This window comes from Staurois parvus, unplaced genomic scaffold (assembly GCF_062004578.1).
Source record: "Staurois parvus isolate SC_StPar_1 unplaced genomic scaffold, SC_StPar_1.0 ptg000582l, whole genome shotgun sequence".
In the NCBI taxonomy this organism is placed as follows: domain Eukaryota; kingdom Metazoa; phylum Chordata; class Amphibia; order Anura; family Ranidae; genus Staurois; species Staurois parvus.
Window position 1 is genome coordinate 1,109,669 of NW_028318378.1, and position 15,622 is coordinate 1,125,290.

The 15,622-nt window shown below is 49.2% G+C and overlaps 1 protein-coding gene across 1 annotated transcript in view; it reads left to right on the forward strand.

Moving 5' to 3' along the window:
- The first annotated feature begins 1,623 nt into the window (after positions 1-1,623).
- The window catches only part of LOC149450117 (uncharacterized), a 36,207-nt gene continuing 22,208 nt past the window's right edge, over positions 1,624-15,622 (forward strand). Inside the window, exons 1-5 of the mRNA XM_089692349.1 lie at positions 1,624-1,767; positions 2,185-2,319; positions 2,406-2,529; positions 2,646-2,743; positions 2,823-3,029. Of these exons, the coding sequence (XP_089548475.1) occupies positions 1,672-1,767; positions 2,185-2,319; positions 2,406-2,529; positions 2,646-2,743; positions 2,823-3,029 (660 nt within the window). The 5' untranslated portion in view covers positions 1,624-1,671. The remainder of the gene's footprint in view (positions 1,768-2,184; positions 2,320-2,405; positions 2,530-2,645; positions 2,744-2,822; positions 3,030-15,622) is intronic.

Genomic DNA, 15,622 nt, shown 5'->3' on the forward strand with positions numbered 1-15,622 from the left:
GGAATATCAAGTAACATAGAGAAGGACATTCCTTCACTCAGTGAGCACTTGTTCTTAGAGGAGTCCTGATTCAGCTGCAAACCAGTTCAGAAACAAAACAAACCCAACAGAGAAAAGGGGATTTCTGATCCAACAGGACAAGAGGGTTCCAGGTCCTTCAAGATGTAACAAACACTAAACAGTCCAATGTAAATATCTTCCCATGGGGGGAGTAGTCCTTACATGCCCCTTACATTGCTGCTCAGGAGGAAGAAAACATTCCAAATGAATGAAGAGCAATCACCACTGAAGTGCTATGTTCCCTCTTTTATACATTGTGGAGGGTCTGGTTTGAATATGTCCAAATAAAGGTGATTTATTTTTTTGGATGTGCAGCCAAACAGATTTTTCTTCTCTACCCGGAACAAAACATTCCCCAGCCTGCCATGAAGAATATGTTCCATCATTGGTGTCAGAAGGAGGAAAAAAATGAGGGGTCTGAGGGATGAAGGGGAGCTGAGAGGACTCTCAGGAGGTACTAAGGATGAGAGACTTTGGGACCCCTGAGGGTGTAGAGTAGATGGTGAAATCTGGGTTGATAGGGTTGGCAGGTAGCATATCTCTGAGGGAAGAGAAGGTTGTAGGGCTCATGGGACTCTGAGGTAGGGAGGGGGGCTCTTGGTCTCTGGTTGTCCTCCCACCTGAACCTATTTTCCAGACCTTCTTACAGAACTCCTACCAGGAAAGGAAAGAAACCTTCACCTTCATATCATCTGACCGGTCAAATAACATTTTCCAAGATACCAAGCGGAATGAAGAAGGACAGTCTTTCACCCCTTGGTGGGAACTCATTCTTAGAGGAGGTCTGTTGGTGAATTATCTACTAAAAGGTAGTCAGGGGTCAGTGCTGAACATCTTCAGGAGACACTCCAATACCTTCCCATGACACAGGCTCTGGCAGTGCCCGGTGCTGGAATTCAGAGCCCCAGGAACCCCCCACCACTCTGTACAATGTCCTGTGTACTACAGTATACTTGCCAATGATGAAAACAAGACCCTACCCCCTGCCATCCTCCTCCTACCCATACTGGGCTACCATTGGAGGAAGGAGACCAGACCCCTCCCTCACAGCTCTCTCCTCCACCAGCACCATCCTTCTATTCTATCCAATCCCTTCTCATACTGCAGAGAGTGACAGTGACATCACTCCTGTCAGTTAGAAAGCTGTCAGAGATTGGAGCCTTGCAGCCGGAGTTCTGGCAATTATCCTGATTAGCCAGTAAATCCAGCCAATAGTCAGCAAGTTCCCCTTCCTGGACACCACGATGACCCAACATTGACCTCACAGCACTGCCTCAGAGGAAACATGTCAAAGGAAGGATCGTATTTATCATTCCTTGTCTGAAGATCTAAAACTCATCAAAACCAGTTCAGAGACCAAACAAACCCAACAGAGAAAAGGGGATTTCTGATCTGGCAGGTCAAGAGGGTCCCGGGACCTCCAAAGTGTAACAAATACTAAACAGTCCCGACTAAACATCTTCCCATGGGGGAGTAGTTCTTCAATGTCCAGCAACCCTCCTATTCCCCCCTCACATCCACATCCTATTATTGTGTGACCAATACCATCCAAATCATTCTTACTTTCATTTCCCAAAGTTATCCGTCTACAAGGAGACCTGTATAGATCACATGATGGCACCAATGAGGATGGAGGAGGACCGGAGTCACATGACTGAGAAGATACTAAACCTCACCCTGGAGATCATCTACCTGCTGACCGGAGAGGTGAGGAGGATTCTGGGAGGTCACATGACATCACTCTTATCTCTATTAATAAAACACAGACCTGACCAAAGAGGTGAGGAGGATTCTGGGAGGTCACATGACATTACTTCTATCTCTATTAATAAAACACAGACCTGACCAGAGAGGTGAGGAGGATTCTGGGAGGTCACATGACATCACTCTCATCTCTATTAATAAAACACAGACCTGACCGGAGAGGTGAGGAGGATTCTGGGAGGTCACATGACATCACTCTTATCTCTATTAATAACACACAGACCTGACCGGAGAGGTGAGGAGGATTCTGGGAGGTCACATGACATCACTCTTATCTCTATTAATAAAACAGGCCTGACCGGAGAGGTGAGGAGGATTCTGGGAGTCTAACATGATATTCCTATTGGTTCCTCAATACAGAGATTTCCTCTTCTGAAGTCAGGTGATCATATGACCATCACAGTGCCTCCATGTGACTCCCTAAACCCTGAGAGACACAACATGCAGAAGATTATAGAAGTCACCAAGAAGATGATGGAGCTGCTGACAGGAGAGGTGAGCGGTGCCGGGAATTCTGGGACATTCTCCAGTAACAGACAAGGGATGTGTCTGGATGGTGACTGTATCATTGTGTGTGTCAGGTTCCTATAAGGTGTCAGGGTGTCACTGTCTATTTCTCCATGGAGGAGTGGGAGTATTTAGAAGGACACAAGGATCTCTACAAGGACGTCATGATGGACAATCAGCCGCCCCTCACATCACCGGGTAAGAGGAGACTTTATTGTAAAGGAGAGAGCAGTACGGAGGATCCACCTAGATCCCCCATCATCTGATAAACACATAGAAACAATGGATTCAGTCAGTGTGTGTGTTTCCTACAGATGGATCCAGTCATGGGAACCCACCAGAGAGATGTCCCCGTCCTCTGTATTCCCGGGATTCCACACAGGAAGGTCACACCATCCTTCACCATCATCAGGTAGATGATGACAATTATTGGTAGTTGTGATTTATACACAGCATGTTTGTTACAATGAATGTTTTATTCTATCTTTCAGAGTGGAATCCTCGGGGATGATAATATTGATGTTAAAGAAGAGTATAAAGAGGAGGATGAGGAGTATGGAGTGATGGAGGAGTTTTCAGAAGGACACAAGGATATGATGGAGCCACCAAATACCAGGAACCCACCAGAGAGATGTCCCCGTCCTCTGTATTCCCGGGATTCCACACAGGAAGGTCACACCATCCCTCATCATTGCAAGGTTGGTGGGATGGAACATCTAGAACATGGACTTGTGGAGACAATGGATTTTGTGTGTGATGTCACAATCATAAATCTTACATTTTTCAGATGATATTTTCTCTCATTTCCTTGATTTAGAGTGGAGATCCAATCGATATAGAATTTGAGGTGAAAGCAGAAGAAGAAGAGGCGTATGTGAGGGATGATCAGCAGTCTATGGAGGAGGATGGAATAACGGGGACATTTATAGAGGAGGACACTCCTACAGAGATCAGCACAGGTGGGTCATGAACACTAAATCCATTCCTCCACCCATACTGCTCACTGATTGGTCCAGAGTAGGGCGGGGACTGGGTGATATCAGCCTGTAATCCCCTGGTCACTTTCCTGAGCTGTGTTCCCCGTCCTGTATTCCTGGATTTCTCTCGGATAATCTTCCTTCTCTGTGCTGCAGACACAATTTATGTCTCTAGACTGGATTTATGGAGGTTCTGGGGTTCAGCTGGCAGCAAAATGTTGATTTTTACTGTAAGCATTGCATAATGTAGGCACCCAGGACATGTGACTGGGGTCTCCTGCCTTGTGCCTGACTCTTCCAGGGGACCTCCTCTGTTATCTGCTGGCTGTGCCGGGTGGAGGGATATGTCTGTAGTGTCTCAGACCCAAGTCACTGAGTGCAGTCTCAGGAGATGGGAGGCAGCGGTGTGGGACCTACATAGTTACATAGTTAGTCTGGCTGAAAAAAGACATCCATCTAGTTGTACCATTAAAAATAAAAGTTATAATCCGACACCCACAGCTGATCCACCAGAAGGCAAAAACCCAGCAAAGCACGATCCATTCTCCTCCTGCAGGGGAAAAAATTCCTTCCTGACCCCCCGAGAGGCAATCGGATATACCCTGGATCAACTTTCCCTATAAATGTTATATCCAGTTATATTCTGTGTATCCAAGAAAGAATCCAGGACTTTCCTACAGCAACCCCCCCTTATGTATTATACATGGAGATCATATCCCCCCTTATGTATTATACATGGAGATCATATCCCCCCTTATGTATTATACATGGAGATCATATCCCCCCCTTATGTATTATACATGGAGATCATATCCCCCTTATGTATTATACATGGAGATCATATCCCCCCCTTATGTATTATACATGGAGATCATATCCCCCCTTATGTATTATACATGGAGATCATATCCCCCCTTATGTATTATACATGGAGATCATATCCCCCCCTTATGTATTATACATGGAGATCATATCCCCCCTTATGTATTATACATGGAGATCATATCCCCCCTTATGTGTTATACATGGAGATCATATCCCCCCTTATGTATTATACATGGAGATCATATCCCCCTTATGTATTATACATGGAGATCATATCCCCCTTATGTATTATACATGGAGATCATATCCCCCCTTATGTATTATACATGGTGATCATATCCCCCCTTATGTATTATACATGGAGATCATATCCCCCCTTATGTATTATACATGGAGATCATATCCCCCCTTATGTATTATACATGGAGATCATATCCCCCCCTTATGTATTATACATGGAGATCATATCCCCCCCTTATGTATTATACATGGAGATCATATCACCCCTTATGTATTATACATGGAGATCATATCACCCCTTATGTATTATACATGGAGATCATATCCCCCCTTATGTATTATACATGGAGATCATATCCCCCTTATGTATTATACATGGAGATCATATCCCCCCTTATGTATTATACATGGAGATCATATCCCCCCCTTATGTATTATACATGGAGATCATATCCCCCCTTATGTGTTATACATGGAGATCATATCCCCCTTATGTATTCTACATGGAGATCATATCCCCCCTTATGTATTATACATGGAGATCATATCCCCCCTTATGTATTATACATGGAGATCATATCCCCCCTTATGTATTATACATGGAGATCATATCCCCCTTATGTATTATACATGGAGATCATATCCCCCTTATGTATTATACATGGAGATCATATCCCCCTTATGTATTCTACATGGAGATCATATCCCCCTTATGTATTATACATGGAGATCATATCCCCCCCTTATGTATTATACATGGAGATCATATCCCCCCCTTATGTATTATACATGGAGATCATATCCCCCTTAATCTCCTCTTCTCAGTAGAGAATACATTCAGTTCCTCTAATCTTTCCTCATAGCTGATCTCCTCCATGCCTCGTATCAGTTTGGTTGCCCTTCTCTGTACTTCCTCCAGTTCCCCAATGTTCTTTTTGTGAATTGGAGCTCAAAACTGAACTGCATATTCCAGATGAGGTCTTACTAATTATTTGTACCCGGGGGGGGGGGGGGGAGGGGGGGGTGATATCTCTCTCTCTGGAGTCTATACCTCTCCTAATACAAGAGAGGATTTTGCTCGCTTTAGAACCCGCAGCTTTTCATTGCTGCCATTATTAAGCTTGTGATCTACTAGAACCCCCAGATCCTTCTCCACCACTGACCCCCCCCCCAGATCCTTCTCCACCATTGCCCCCCCCAGATCCTTCTCCACCATTGACCCCCCCCAGATCCTTCTCCACCATTGACCCCCCCAGATCTTTCTCCACCATTGACCCCCCCCCCCAGATCCTTCTCCACCAATGACCCCTACCACTCCAGATCCTTCTCGACCATTCTCCCCCAGATCCTTCACCATTGACCCTCACAGATCCTTCTCCACCATTGACCCCCCCAGATACTTTTCCACCATTGACCCCTCATATCCCTCTCCACCATTGACCCCCCATATCCCTCTCCCCCATTGAACCCCTTCAGATCTTTCACCATTGACCTCCCCTGATCCTTCTCCACAATTGATCCCCCCAGATCCTTCTCCACCATTGACCCCCCCAGTTGTACCCCCCTAGTATGTATGATGCATATTCTTAGCCCCCCAAGTGCAGAACCTTACATTTATCACCATTAGCCCTCATTGGCCCCATAGCCCCCCAATTACACAGAGCATTGAGGTCGGCTTGTAAGTTGGAGACATCCTGTAAGGACGTTATTCCCCGGCACAGCTTGGTGTCATCTGCAAAGACTGGAATGGGATTTATAATCTCACACCCCATATTGTTTATATATATATTAATAAGTAAGGGTCCCAACACTGAACCCTGGGGTACCCCACTAATAACACTGAACCTTGGGGTACCCCACTAATAAGACTGAACCTTGGGGTACCCCACTAATGACACTGAGCCTTGGGGTACCCCACTAATAACACTGAACCTTGGGGTACCCCACTAATATCACTGAACCCTGGGGTACCCCACTAATAACACTGAACCCTTGGGGTACCCCACTAATAACAGTGAATCTTGGGGTACCCCACTAATAACACTAATCCCTGGGATAACCCACTAATAACACTGAACCCTGGGATATCCCACTAATAACACTGAACCCTGGGGTACCCCACTAATCACACTGAACCCTGGGGTACCCCACTAATCACACTGAACCCTGGGGTACCCCACTAATAACACTGAACCTTGGGGTACCCCACTAATAACACTGAACCCTGGGGTACCCCACTAATCACACTGAACCCTGGGGTACCCCACTAATCACACTGAACCCTGGGGTACCCCACTAATCACACTGAACCCTGGGGTACCCCACTAATAACACTGAACCCTGGGGTACCCGACTAATCACACTGAACCCTGGGGTACCCCACTAATAACACTGAACCTTGGGATACACCACTGATGACACTGAACTTTGGGGTCCCCCACTAATAGAACTGAGCCTTGGAGTACCCCACTAATAACACTGAACTCTTGGGTACCCCACTGACACCCCCAGAGTATGAATCATTAACCACTACTCTCTGAATATAATCTTTTATCCAGTTTTCTATCCATTTACATTCAGATTTTTCCAGTCCGTAGACTTTACCTTACATATTAGCCATCCCTCTGTCCACGTATACCACGTCCACCGCCACCCCTCTGTCCATGTATACCACATCCACCGCCACCCCTCTGTCCAAGTATACCACGTCCACCACCACTCCTCTGTCCAAGTATACCACGTCCACTCCTCTGTCCGAATATACCATGTCCCCCGCCACCTCTCTGTCCATGTATACCACGTCCACCGCCACCTCTCTGTCCATGTATACCACATCCACCGCCACCCCTCTGTCCAAGTATATCACATCCACCGCTACCCCTCTGTCCAAGTATACCATGTCCACCGCCACCCCTCTGACCACGTATACCACGTCCACCGCCACTCCTCTGTCCACGTATACCACGTCCACCGCCACCCCTCTGTCCACGTATACCACGTCCACCGCCTCCCCTCCGTCCAAGTATACCACGTCCACCGCCACCCCTCTGTCCAAGTGTACCACGTCCACAGCCACCCCTCTGTCCAAGTGTACCACGTCCACAGCCACCCCTCTGTCCAAGTGTACCACGTCCACAGCCACCCCTCTGTCCAAGTATAGCACGTCCACAGCCACCCCTCTGTCCAAGTGTACCACGTCCACAGCCACCCCTCTGTCCAAGTATAGCACGTCCACAGCCACCCCTCTGTCCAAGTGTACCACGTCAACAGCCACCCCTCTGTCCAAGTGTACCACGTCCACAGCCACCCCTCTGTCCACGTGTACCACGTCCACCGCCTCCCCTCCGTCCAAGTGTACCACGTCCACAGCCACCCCTCCGTCCAAGTGTACCACGTCCAAGTGTACCACGTCCACAGCCACCCCTCTGTCCAAGTGTACCACGTCCACAGCCACCCCTCTGTCCACGTGTACCACGTCCACCGCCTCCCCTCCGTCCAAGTGTACCACGTCCACAGCCACCCCTCCGTCCAAGTGTACCACGTCCACAGCCACCCCTCTGTCCAAGTGTACCACGTTTACAGCCACCCCTCTGTCCAAGTGTACCACGTCCACCGCAACTCCTCTGTCCAAGTATATCACGTCCACCGCCACCCCTCTGTCCAAGTATACCATGTCCACCGCCACCCCTCTGACCACGTATACCACGTCCACAGCCACCCCTCTGTCCAAGTATAGCATGTCCACAGCCACCCCTCTGTCCAAGTATAGCATGTCCACAGCCACCCCTCTGTCCAAGTGTACCACATCCACCGCCACCCCTCCGTCCAAGTGTACCACGTCCACAGCCACCCCTCTGTCCAAGTGTACCACATCCACCGCCACCCCTCTGTCCAAGTATACCACGTCCACCGCTACCCCTCTGTCCAAGTGTACCACGTCCACAGCCACCCCTCTGTCCAAGTATAGCATGTCCACAGCCACCCCTCTGTCCAAGTGTACCACGTCCACAGCCACCCCTCTGTCCAAGTATAGCATGTCCACCGCTACCCCTCTGTCCAAGTATACCATGTCCACCGCTACCCCTCTGTCCAAGTATAGCATGTCCACAGCCACCCCTCTGTCCAAGTATAGCATGTCCACAGCCACCCCTCTGTCCAAGTGTACCACGTCCACAGCCACCCCTCTGTCCAAGTGTACCACGTCCACAGCCACCCCTCTGTCCAAGTGTACCACGTCCACAGCCACCCCTCTGTCCAAGTGTAACACGTCCACAGCCACCCCTCTGTCCAAGTGTACCACGTCCAGAGCCACCCCTCTGTCCAAGTGTACCACGTCCAGAGCCACCCCTCTGTCCAAGTGTACCACGTCCAGAGCCACCCCTCTGTCCAAGTGTACCACGTCCACAGCCACCCCTCTGTCCAAGTGTACCACGTCCACAGCCACCCCTCTGTCCAAGTGTACCACGTCCACAGCCACCCCTCTGTCCAAGTGTACCACGTCCACAGCCACCCCTCTGTCCAAGTGTAGCACGTCCACCGCCACCCCTCTGTCCAAGTGTAGCACGTCCACCGCCACCCCTCTGTCCAAGTGTAGCACGTCCACCGCCACCCCTCTGTCCAAGTGTAGCACGTCCACCGCCACCCCTCTGTCCAAGTGTAGCACGTCCACCGCCACTCCTCTGTCCAAGTATACCACGTCCACTCCTCTGTCCGAATATACCATGTCCCCCGCCACCTCTCTGTCCATGTATACCACGTCCACCGCCACCTCTCTGTCCATGTATACCACATCCACCGCCACCCCTCTGTCCAAGTATATCACATCCACCGCTACCCCTCTGTCCAAGTATACCATGTCCACCGCCACCTCTCTGACCACGTATACCACGTCCACCGCCACTCCTCTGTCCACGTATACCACGTCCACCGCCACCCCTCTGTCCACGTATACCACGTCCACCGCCACCCCTCTGTCCACGTATACCACGTCCACCGCCTCCCCTCCGTCCAAGTATACCACGTCCACAGCCACCCCTCTGTCCAAGTATAGCACGTCCACAGCCACCCCTCTGTCCAAGTGTACCACGTCCACAGCCACCCCTCTGTCCAAGTATAGCATGTCCACAGCCACCCCTCTGTCCAAGTGTACCACGTCAACAGCCACCCCTCTGTCCAAGTGTACCACGTCCACAGCCACCCCTCTGTCCACGTGTACCACGTCCACCGCCTCCCCTCCGTCCAAGTGTACCACGTCCACCGCCTCCCCTCCGTCCAAGTGTACCACGTCCACAGCCACCCCTCTGTCCAAGTGTACCACGTCCACAGCCACCCCTCTGTCCACGTGTACCACGTCCACCGCCTCCCCTCCGTCCAAGTGTACCACGTCCACAGCCACCCCTCCGTCCAAGTGTACCACGTCCACAGCCACCCCTCCGTCCAAGTGTACCACGTCCACAGCCACCCCTCTGTCCAAGTGTACCACGTCCACAGCCACCCCTCTGTCCAAGTGTACCACGTCCACCGCAACTCCTCTGTCCAAGTATATCACGTCCACCGCCACCCCTCTGTCCAAGTATACCATGTCCACCGCCACCCCTCTGACCACGTATACCACGTCCACAGCCACCCCTCTGTCCAAGTATAGCATGTCCACAGCCACCCCTCTGTCCAAGTATAGCATGTCCACAGCCACCCCTCTGTCCAAGTATAACATGTCCACAGCCACCCCTCTGTCCAAGTGTACCACATCCACCGCCACCCCTCCGTCCAAGTGTACCACGTCCACAGCCACCCCTCTGTCCAAGTGTACCACATCCACCGCCACCCCTCTGTCCAAGTATATCACATCCACCGCTACCCCTCTGTCCAAGTATACCATGTCCACCGCTACCCCTCTGTCCAAGTGTACCACGTCCACAGCCACCCCTCTGTCCAAGTGTACCACGTCCACAGCCACCCCTCTGTCCAAGTATAGCATGTCCACAGCCACCCCTCTGTCCAAGTGTACCACGTCCACAGCCACCCCTCTGTCCAAGTATAGCATGTCCACCGCTACCCCTCTGTCCAAGTATAGCATGTCCACCGCTACCCCTCTGTCCAAGTATAGCATGTCCACAGCCACCCCTCTGTCCAAGTGTACCACGTCAACAGCCACCCCTCTGTCCAAGTGTACCACGTCCACAGCCACCCCTCTGTCCAAGTGTACCACGTCCACAGCCACCCCTCTGTCCAAGTGTACCACGTCCACAGCCACCCCTCTGTCCAAGTGTACCACGTCCACAGCCACCCCTCTGTCCAAGTGTACCACGTCCACAGCCACCCCTCTGTCCAAGTGTACCACGTCCACAGCCACCCCTCTGTCCAAGTGTACCACGTCCACAGCCACCCCTCTGTCCAAGTGTACCACGTCCACAGCCACCCCTCTGTCCAAGTGTACCACGTCCACAGCCACCCCTCTGTCCAAGTGTACCACGTCCACAGCCACCCCTCTGTCCAAGTGTACCACGTCCACAGCCACCCCTCTGTCCAAGTGTACCACGTCCACAGCCACCCCTCTGTCCAAGTGTACCACGTCCACAGCCACCCCTCTGTCCAAGTGTACCACGTCCACAGCCACCCCTCTGTCCAAGTGTACCACGTCCACAGCCACCCCTCTGTCCAAGTGTACCACGTCCACAGCCACCCCTCTGTCCAAGTGTACCACGTCCACAGCCACCCCTCTGTCCAAGTGTACCACGTCCACAGCCACCCCTCTGTCCAAGTGTACCACGTCCACAGCCACCCCTCTGTCCAAGTGTACCACGTCCACAGCCACCCCTCTGTCCAAGTGTACCACCGCCACCCCTCTGTCCAAGTGTACCACGTCCACCGCCACCCCTCTGTCCACGTGTACCACGTCCACCGCCACCCCTCTGTCCACGTGTACCACGTCCACCGCCACCCCTCTGTCCAAGTGTAGCACGTTCACCGCCACCCCTCTGTCCAAGTGTAGCACGTTCACCGCCACCCCTCTGTCCAAGTGTAGCACGTTCACCGCCACCCCTCTGTCCAATTGTACCACGTCCACCGTCACCCCTCTGTCCAAGTGTACCACGTTCTAAGCCACCCCTCTGTCCAAGGATTTGGTCACCTCCAATCTAACCTGTTTCATGATGGTTTAATCCCAGATCACCTCTACATGTTGTACATGTTGTCTACAGTAAACATTTAAGCTTCCACTGATTACAGAATACTAATACTGTGAGTCCTGACCCTTATACTATATAACTTGTACATTACATACTCCTGACCCCTTCACTATATACTCTGTTGTACATTACATACTCCTGACCCCTGCACTATATACTCTATGTTGTACATTACATACTCCTGACCCCTGCACTATATACTCTATGCTGTACATTACATACTCCTGACCCCTGCACTATATACTCTATGTTGTACATTACATACTCCTGACCCCTGAACTATATACTCTATGTTGTACATTACATACTCCTGACCCCTGCACTATATACTGTATGCTGTACATTACATACTCCTGACCCCTGCACTATATACTCCATGTTGTACATTACATACTCCTGACCCCTGCACTATATACTCCATGTTGTACATTACATACTCCTGACCCCTGCACTATATACTCTATGTTGTGTATTACATACTCCTGACCCCTGCACTATATACTCTATGTTGTAGATTACATACTCCTGACCCCTGCACTATATACTGTGTTGTACATTACATACTCCTGACCGCTGCACTATATACTCTGTTGTACATTACATACTCCTGACCTCTGCACTATATACTCTATGTTGTATATTACATACTCCTGACCCCTGCACTATATACTCTATGTTGCACATTACATACTCCTGACCCCTGCACTATATACTCTATGTTGTACATTACATACTCCTGACCCCTGCACTATACATTCGGTTGTACATTACATCCTCCTGACCCCTGCACTATATAGTCTATGTTGTACATTATATACTCCTGACCCCTGCACTATATACTCTGTTGTACATTACATAATCCTGTCCACTACACTATACATTCTGTTGTACATTACATCCTCCTGACCCCTGCACTATATACGCTATGCTGTACATTACCTACTCCTGACCCCTGGACTATATACTCTGTTGTACATTACATACTCCTGACCCTGCACTATATACTGTATGTTGTACATTACATACTCCTGACCCCTGCACTATATACTGTATGTTGTACATTTCATACTCCTGACCCCTGCACTATATACTGTATGTTGTACATTACATACTCCTGACCCCTGCACTATATACTCTGTTGTACATTACATACTCCTGACCCCTGCACTATATACTCTGTTGTACATTACATACTCCTGACCCCTGCACTATATACTCTGTTGTACATTACATACTCCTGACCCCTGCACTATATACTCTATGTTGTACATTACATACTCCTGACCTCTGCACTATATACTCTATGTTGTACATTACATCCTCCTGACCCCTGCACTATATACTCTATGTTGTACATTACATCCTCCTGACCCCTGCACTATATACTCTATGTTGTACATTACATACTCCTGACCCCTGCACTATATACTCCATGTTGTACATTACATACTCCTGACTTCTGCTCTCCCCCCACTTCTATATTTACACATAATATGGATTCTCTTTTGTTCCCCCCATTTCCTACCATTTGGACATTTTATATCGGATGATGTGATTGGAGCACAGACTTTTACATGGTGATAATAATGTGATAACATCCTCCAATTTTGGACCCTTAAACAGAAAGTGATAATGAGGGAGGATTCAATACCCCAATGATGGTGGTCTTCAGGATCAGTCCAGTCTTTATCTTGGTTGTTCTCCCCCATCCTCACTCTCTGACCTCTGGTGGGGCTCAGCCCCGCTGTTCTTCATGACTAAATCATGGACTAAATAAGGAAGTGCAGTACTTCTTGTGTTGGGAAGATGGCGATGAGTGATAGAGGGGGTGGGGCCCTCGTCCTATAATCCCCTCATCACTGTCCCTCCTATAAAAGACAGTTCTGGTTGTTTCCTCACTCTCTGACTAAGGTCCATGAATAAAGAAATGACCTGGTAGGAGATCAGAGGAGCCATTTCCTAGTTCCCTGGAGGGTGGAATTGTAAGCTCCTCAGAGACCAAGCTGCCTGATGTGGGCGGAGTCCTGGTTTGGGGGAACCCAATCAGCTCCTGTCTAGTAATCCTCTTTGTCTTTGTATTTTAGTCCATGGCCGGGAGATGAGGAAAACCTCAGAGGATTGTATCACTTTGTCTCCAGACTGGAAAGTAGATGATGAGGACATCACACAGTATAGTGCAGGAGAAAACCCGGCTCCCTCCAATGTCCATCCGGCACCACCCAGTGTAGATGGACCATCGGATTCCTCGTATCCTGAGGAATCTCAGACTGTGCGGGACTGGGCCGGCCTTCCAACAGGGAAGAGGTTCTCCTGTACTGAGTGCGGGAAGGGGTTCTGTTCTAAGTACAATCTTAATGTACATAAAAGATCTCACACGGGAGAGAAGCCATATTTCTGTTCGGAGTGCGGGAAATGTTTTTCACATATGTCCAATCTTTACACACATCGGAGATCTCACACAGGTGATAAGTCGTATTTCTGTCCTGAGTGTGGGAAATGTTTTTCACACAAGTCCCATCTTTACAGACATCAGAGATCTCACACAGGGGAGAAGCCGTATTCCTGTCCTGAGTGCGGAAAATGTTTTTCACGGAAGTCCAATCTTTACACACATCAGAGATCTCACACGGGGGAGAAGCCATATTCCTGTCCTGAGTGTGGGAAATGTTTTTCATACAAGTCCTATCTTTACATACATCAGAGATCTCACACAGGGGAGAAGCCGTATTCCTGTCCTGAGTGCGGGAAATGTTTTTCACGGAAGTCCAATCTTTACACACATCAGAGATCTCACACAGGGGAGAAGCCGTATTCCTGTCCTGAGTGCGGAAAATGTTTTTCACAGAATTCCGATCTTTACATACATCAGAGATCTCACACGGGGGAGAAGCCATATTCCTGTCCTGAGTGTGGAAAATGTTTTTCACGGAAGTTCCATCTTTCCAAACATCAGAGATCTCACACGGGGCAGAAGCCACTTTCCTGTCCTGAGTGAGGGAAATGTTCCTCGCTGAAGTCCTGTCTTCCTGTACATCAGGGGTCCCACACTACCCTGGAGGTGTTTTAGTGTCCTGAGTGTGGGAAATGTCTTCTAGATGAATGTTGCTGGACATCCCAGCTCTCATGTGGGGAAGAAGCACACCCTGATATACACCTCAGATATACTCCATGGCTGATCTTCATCATAGAAGAAACAGTTCATAAGGAGATGAGGCCCCCAAAGACATGGATGAAGTGCAGTAAATGTCGGGGTGCAGAGTGGTCAGTAGATCCTGGAAATGAAGGACACAACTTCAGCCCTTCTTGGGTGTCGGAGTTGCGTTTCCTGATAATGATATAGCGGGTTACAGAGCTAGAAGCCGGGAGAGCCCAGATCTCGTTATCGGGGAACTTTACACAGACAACAAGAACTTCTGAAGTTGATGTCCTTCATTTCAAGGCTCTACAGAACAGTGGTGACCCCGAAGCATCTCTCTGTCTTCAGTCCATCCTTCTCCCATCCCCCAACAGGAGGGAAGGAGAACTCCACCCCAAACTAGGGGGGAACTTTCCTCTCATTATTTCCCTTGGCTTCTGTGTGGGTTTGTGTGGTTGGAGGAGTGCGGCACGAGATGGAACACAGCTTGTTGTTCTATGTCTACGTATGGGGTCTGGGTAGAGGGGATCCACCGGAAACTATTTCTACTCTTTGATTTTGTGCAAATCGTTTTTGTTTTCACTTTGAAGGTCGGTATTATGTGTGGTTTGTAAAAGGGATTGGCCCTAAAGTAACCACCCCACTTAGAGAATAGATGAACTAATATGACCAGCATTCATTCAGCCATGTCACATGTTGGTCTTTTCATACAGTGATTTCCTATGATCATTGGCTCAAACTAGTGGCAATAATGTGGTATTAAACTGTTTTTCCTGATTGAGGTATTTTGGAAGTAATACATTATTATGGCCACTAGAGGGAGCTGACGATTATAGGAAATCACTGAGTTTATTAAAATATGGCCAGAATTTGTCACAGCTGGACACATGCTTGTTACACTCCCCCAATATATTTTTTGCATAGAC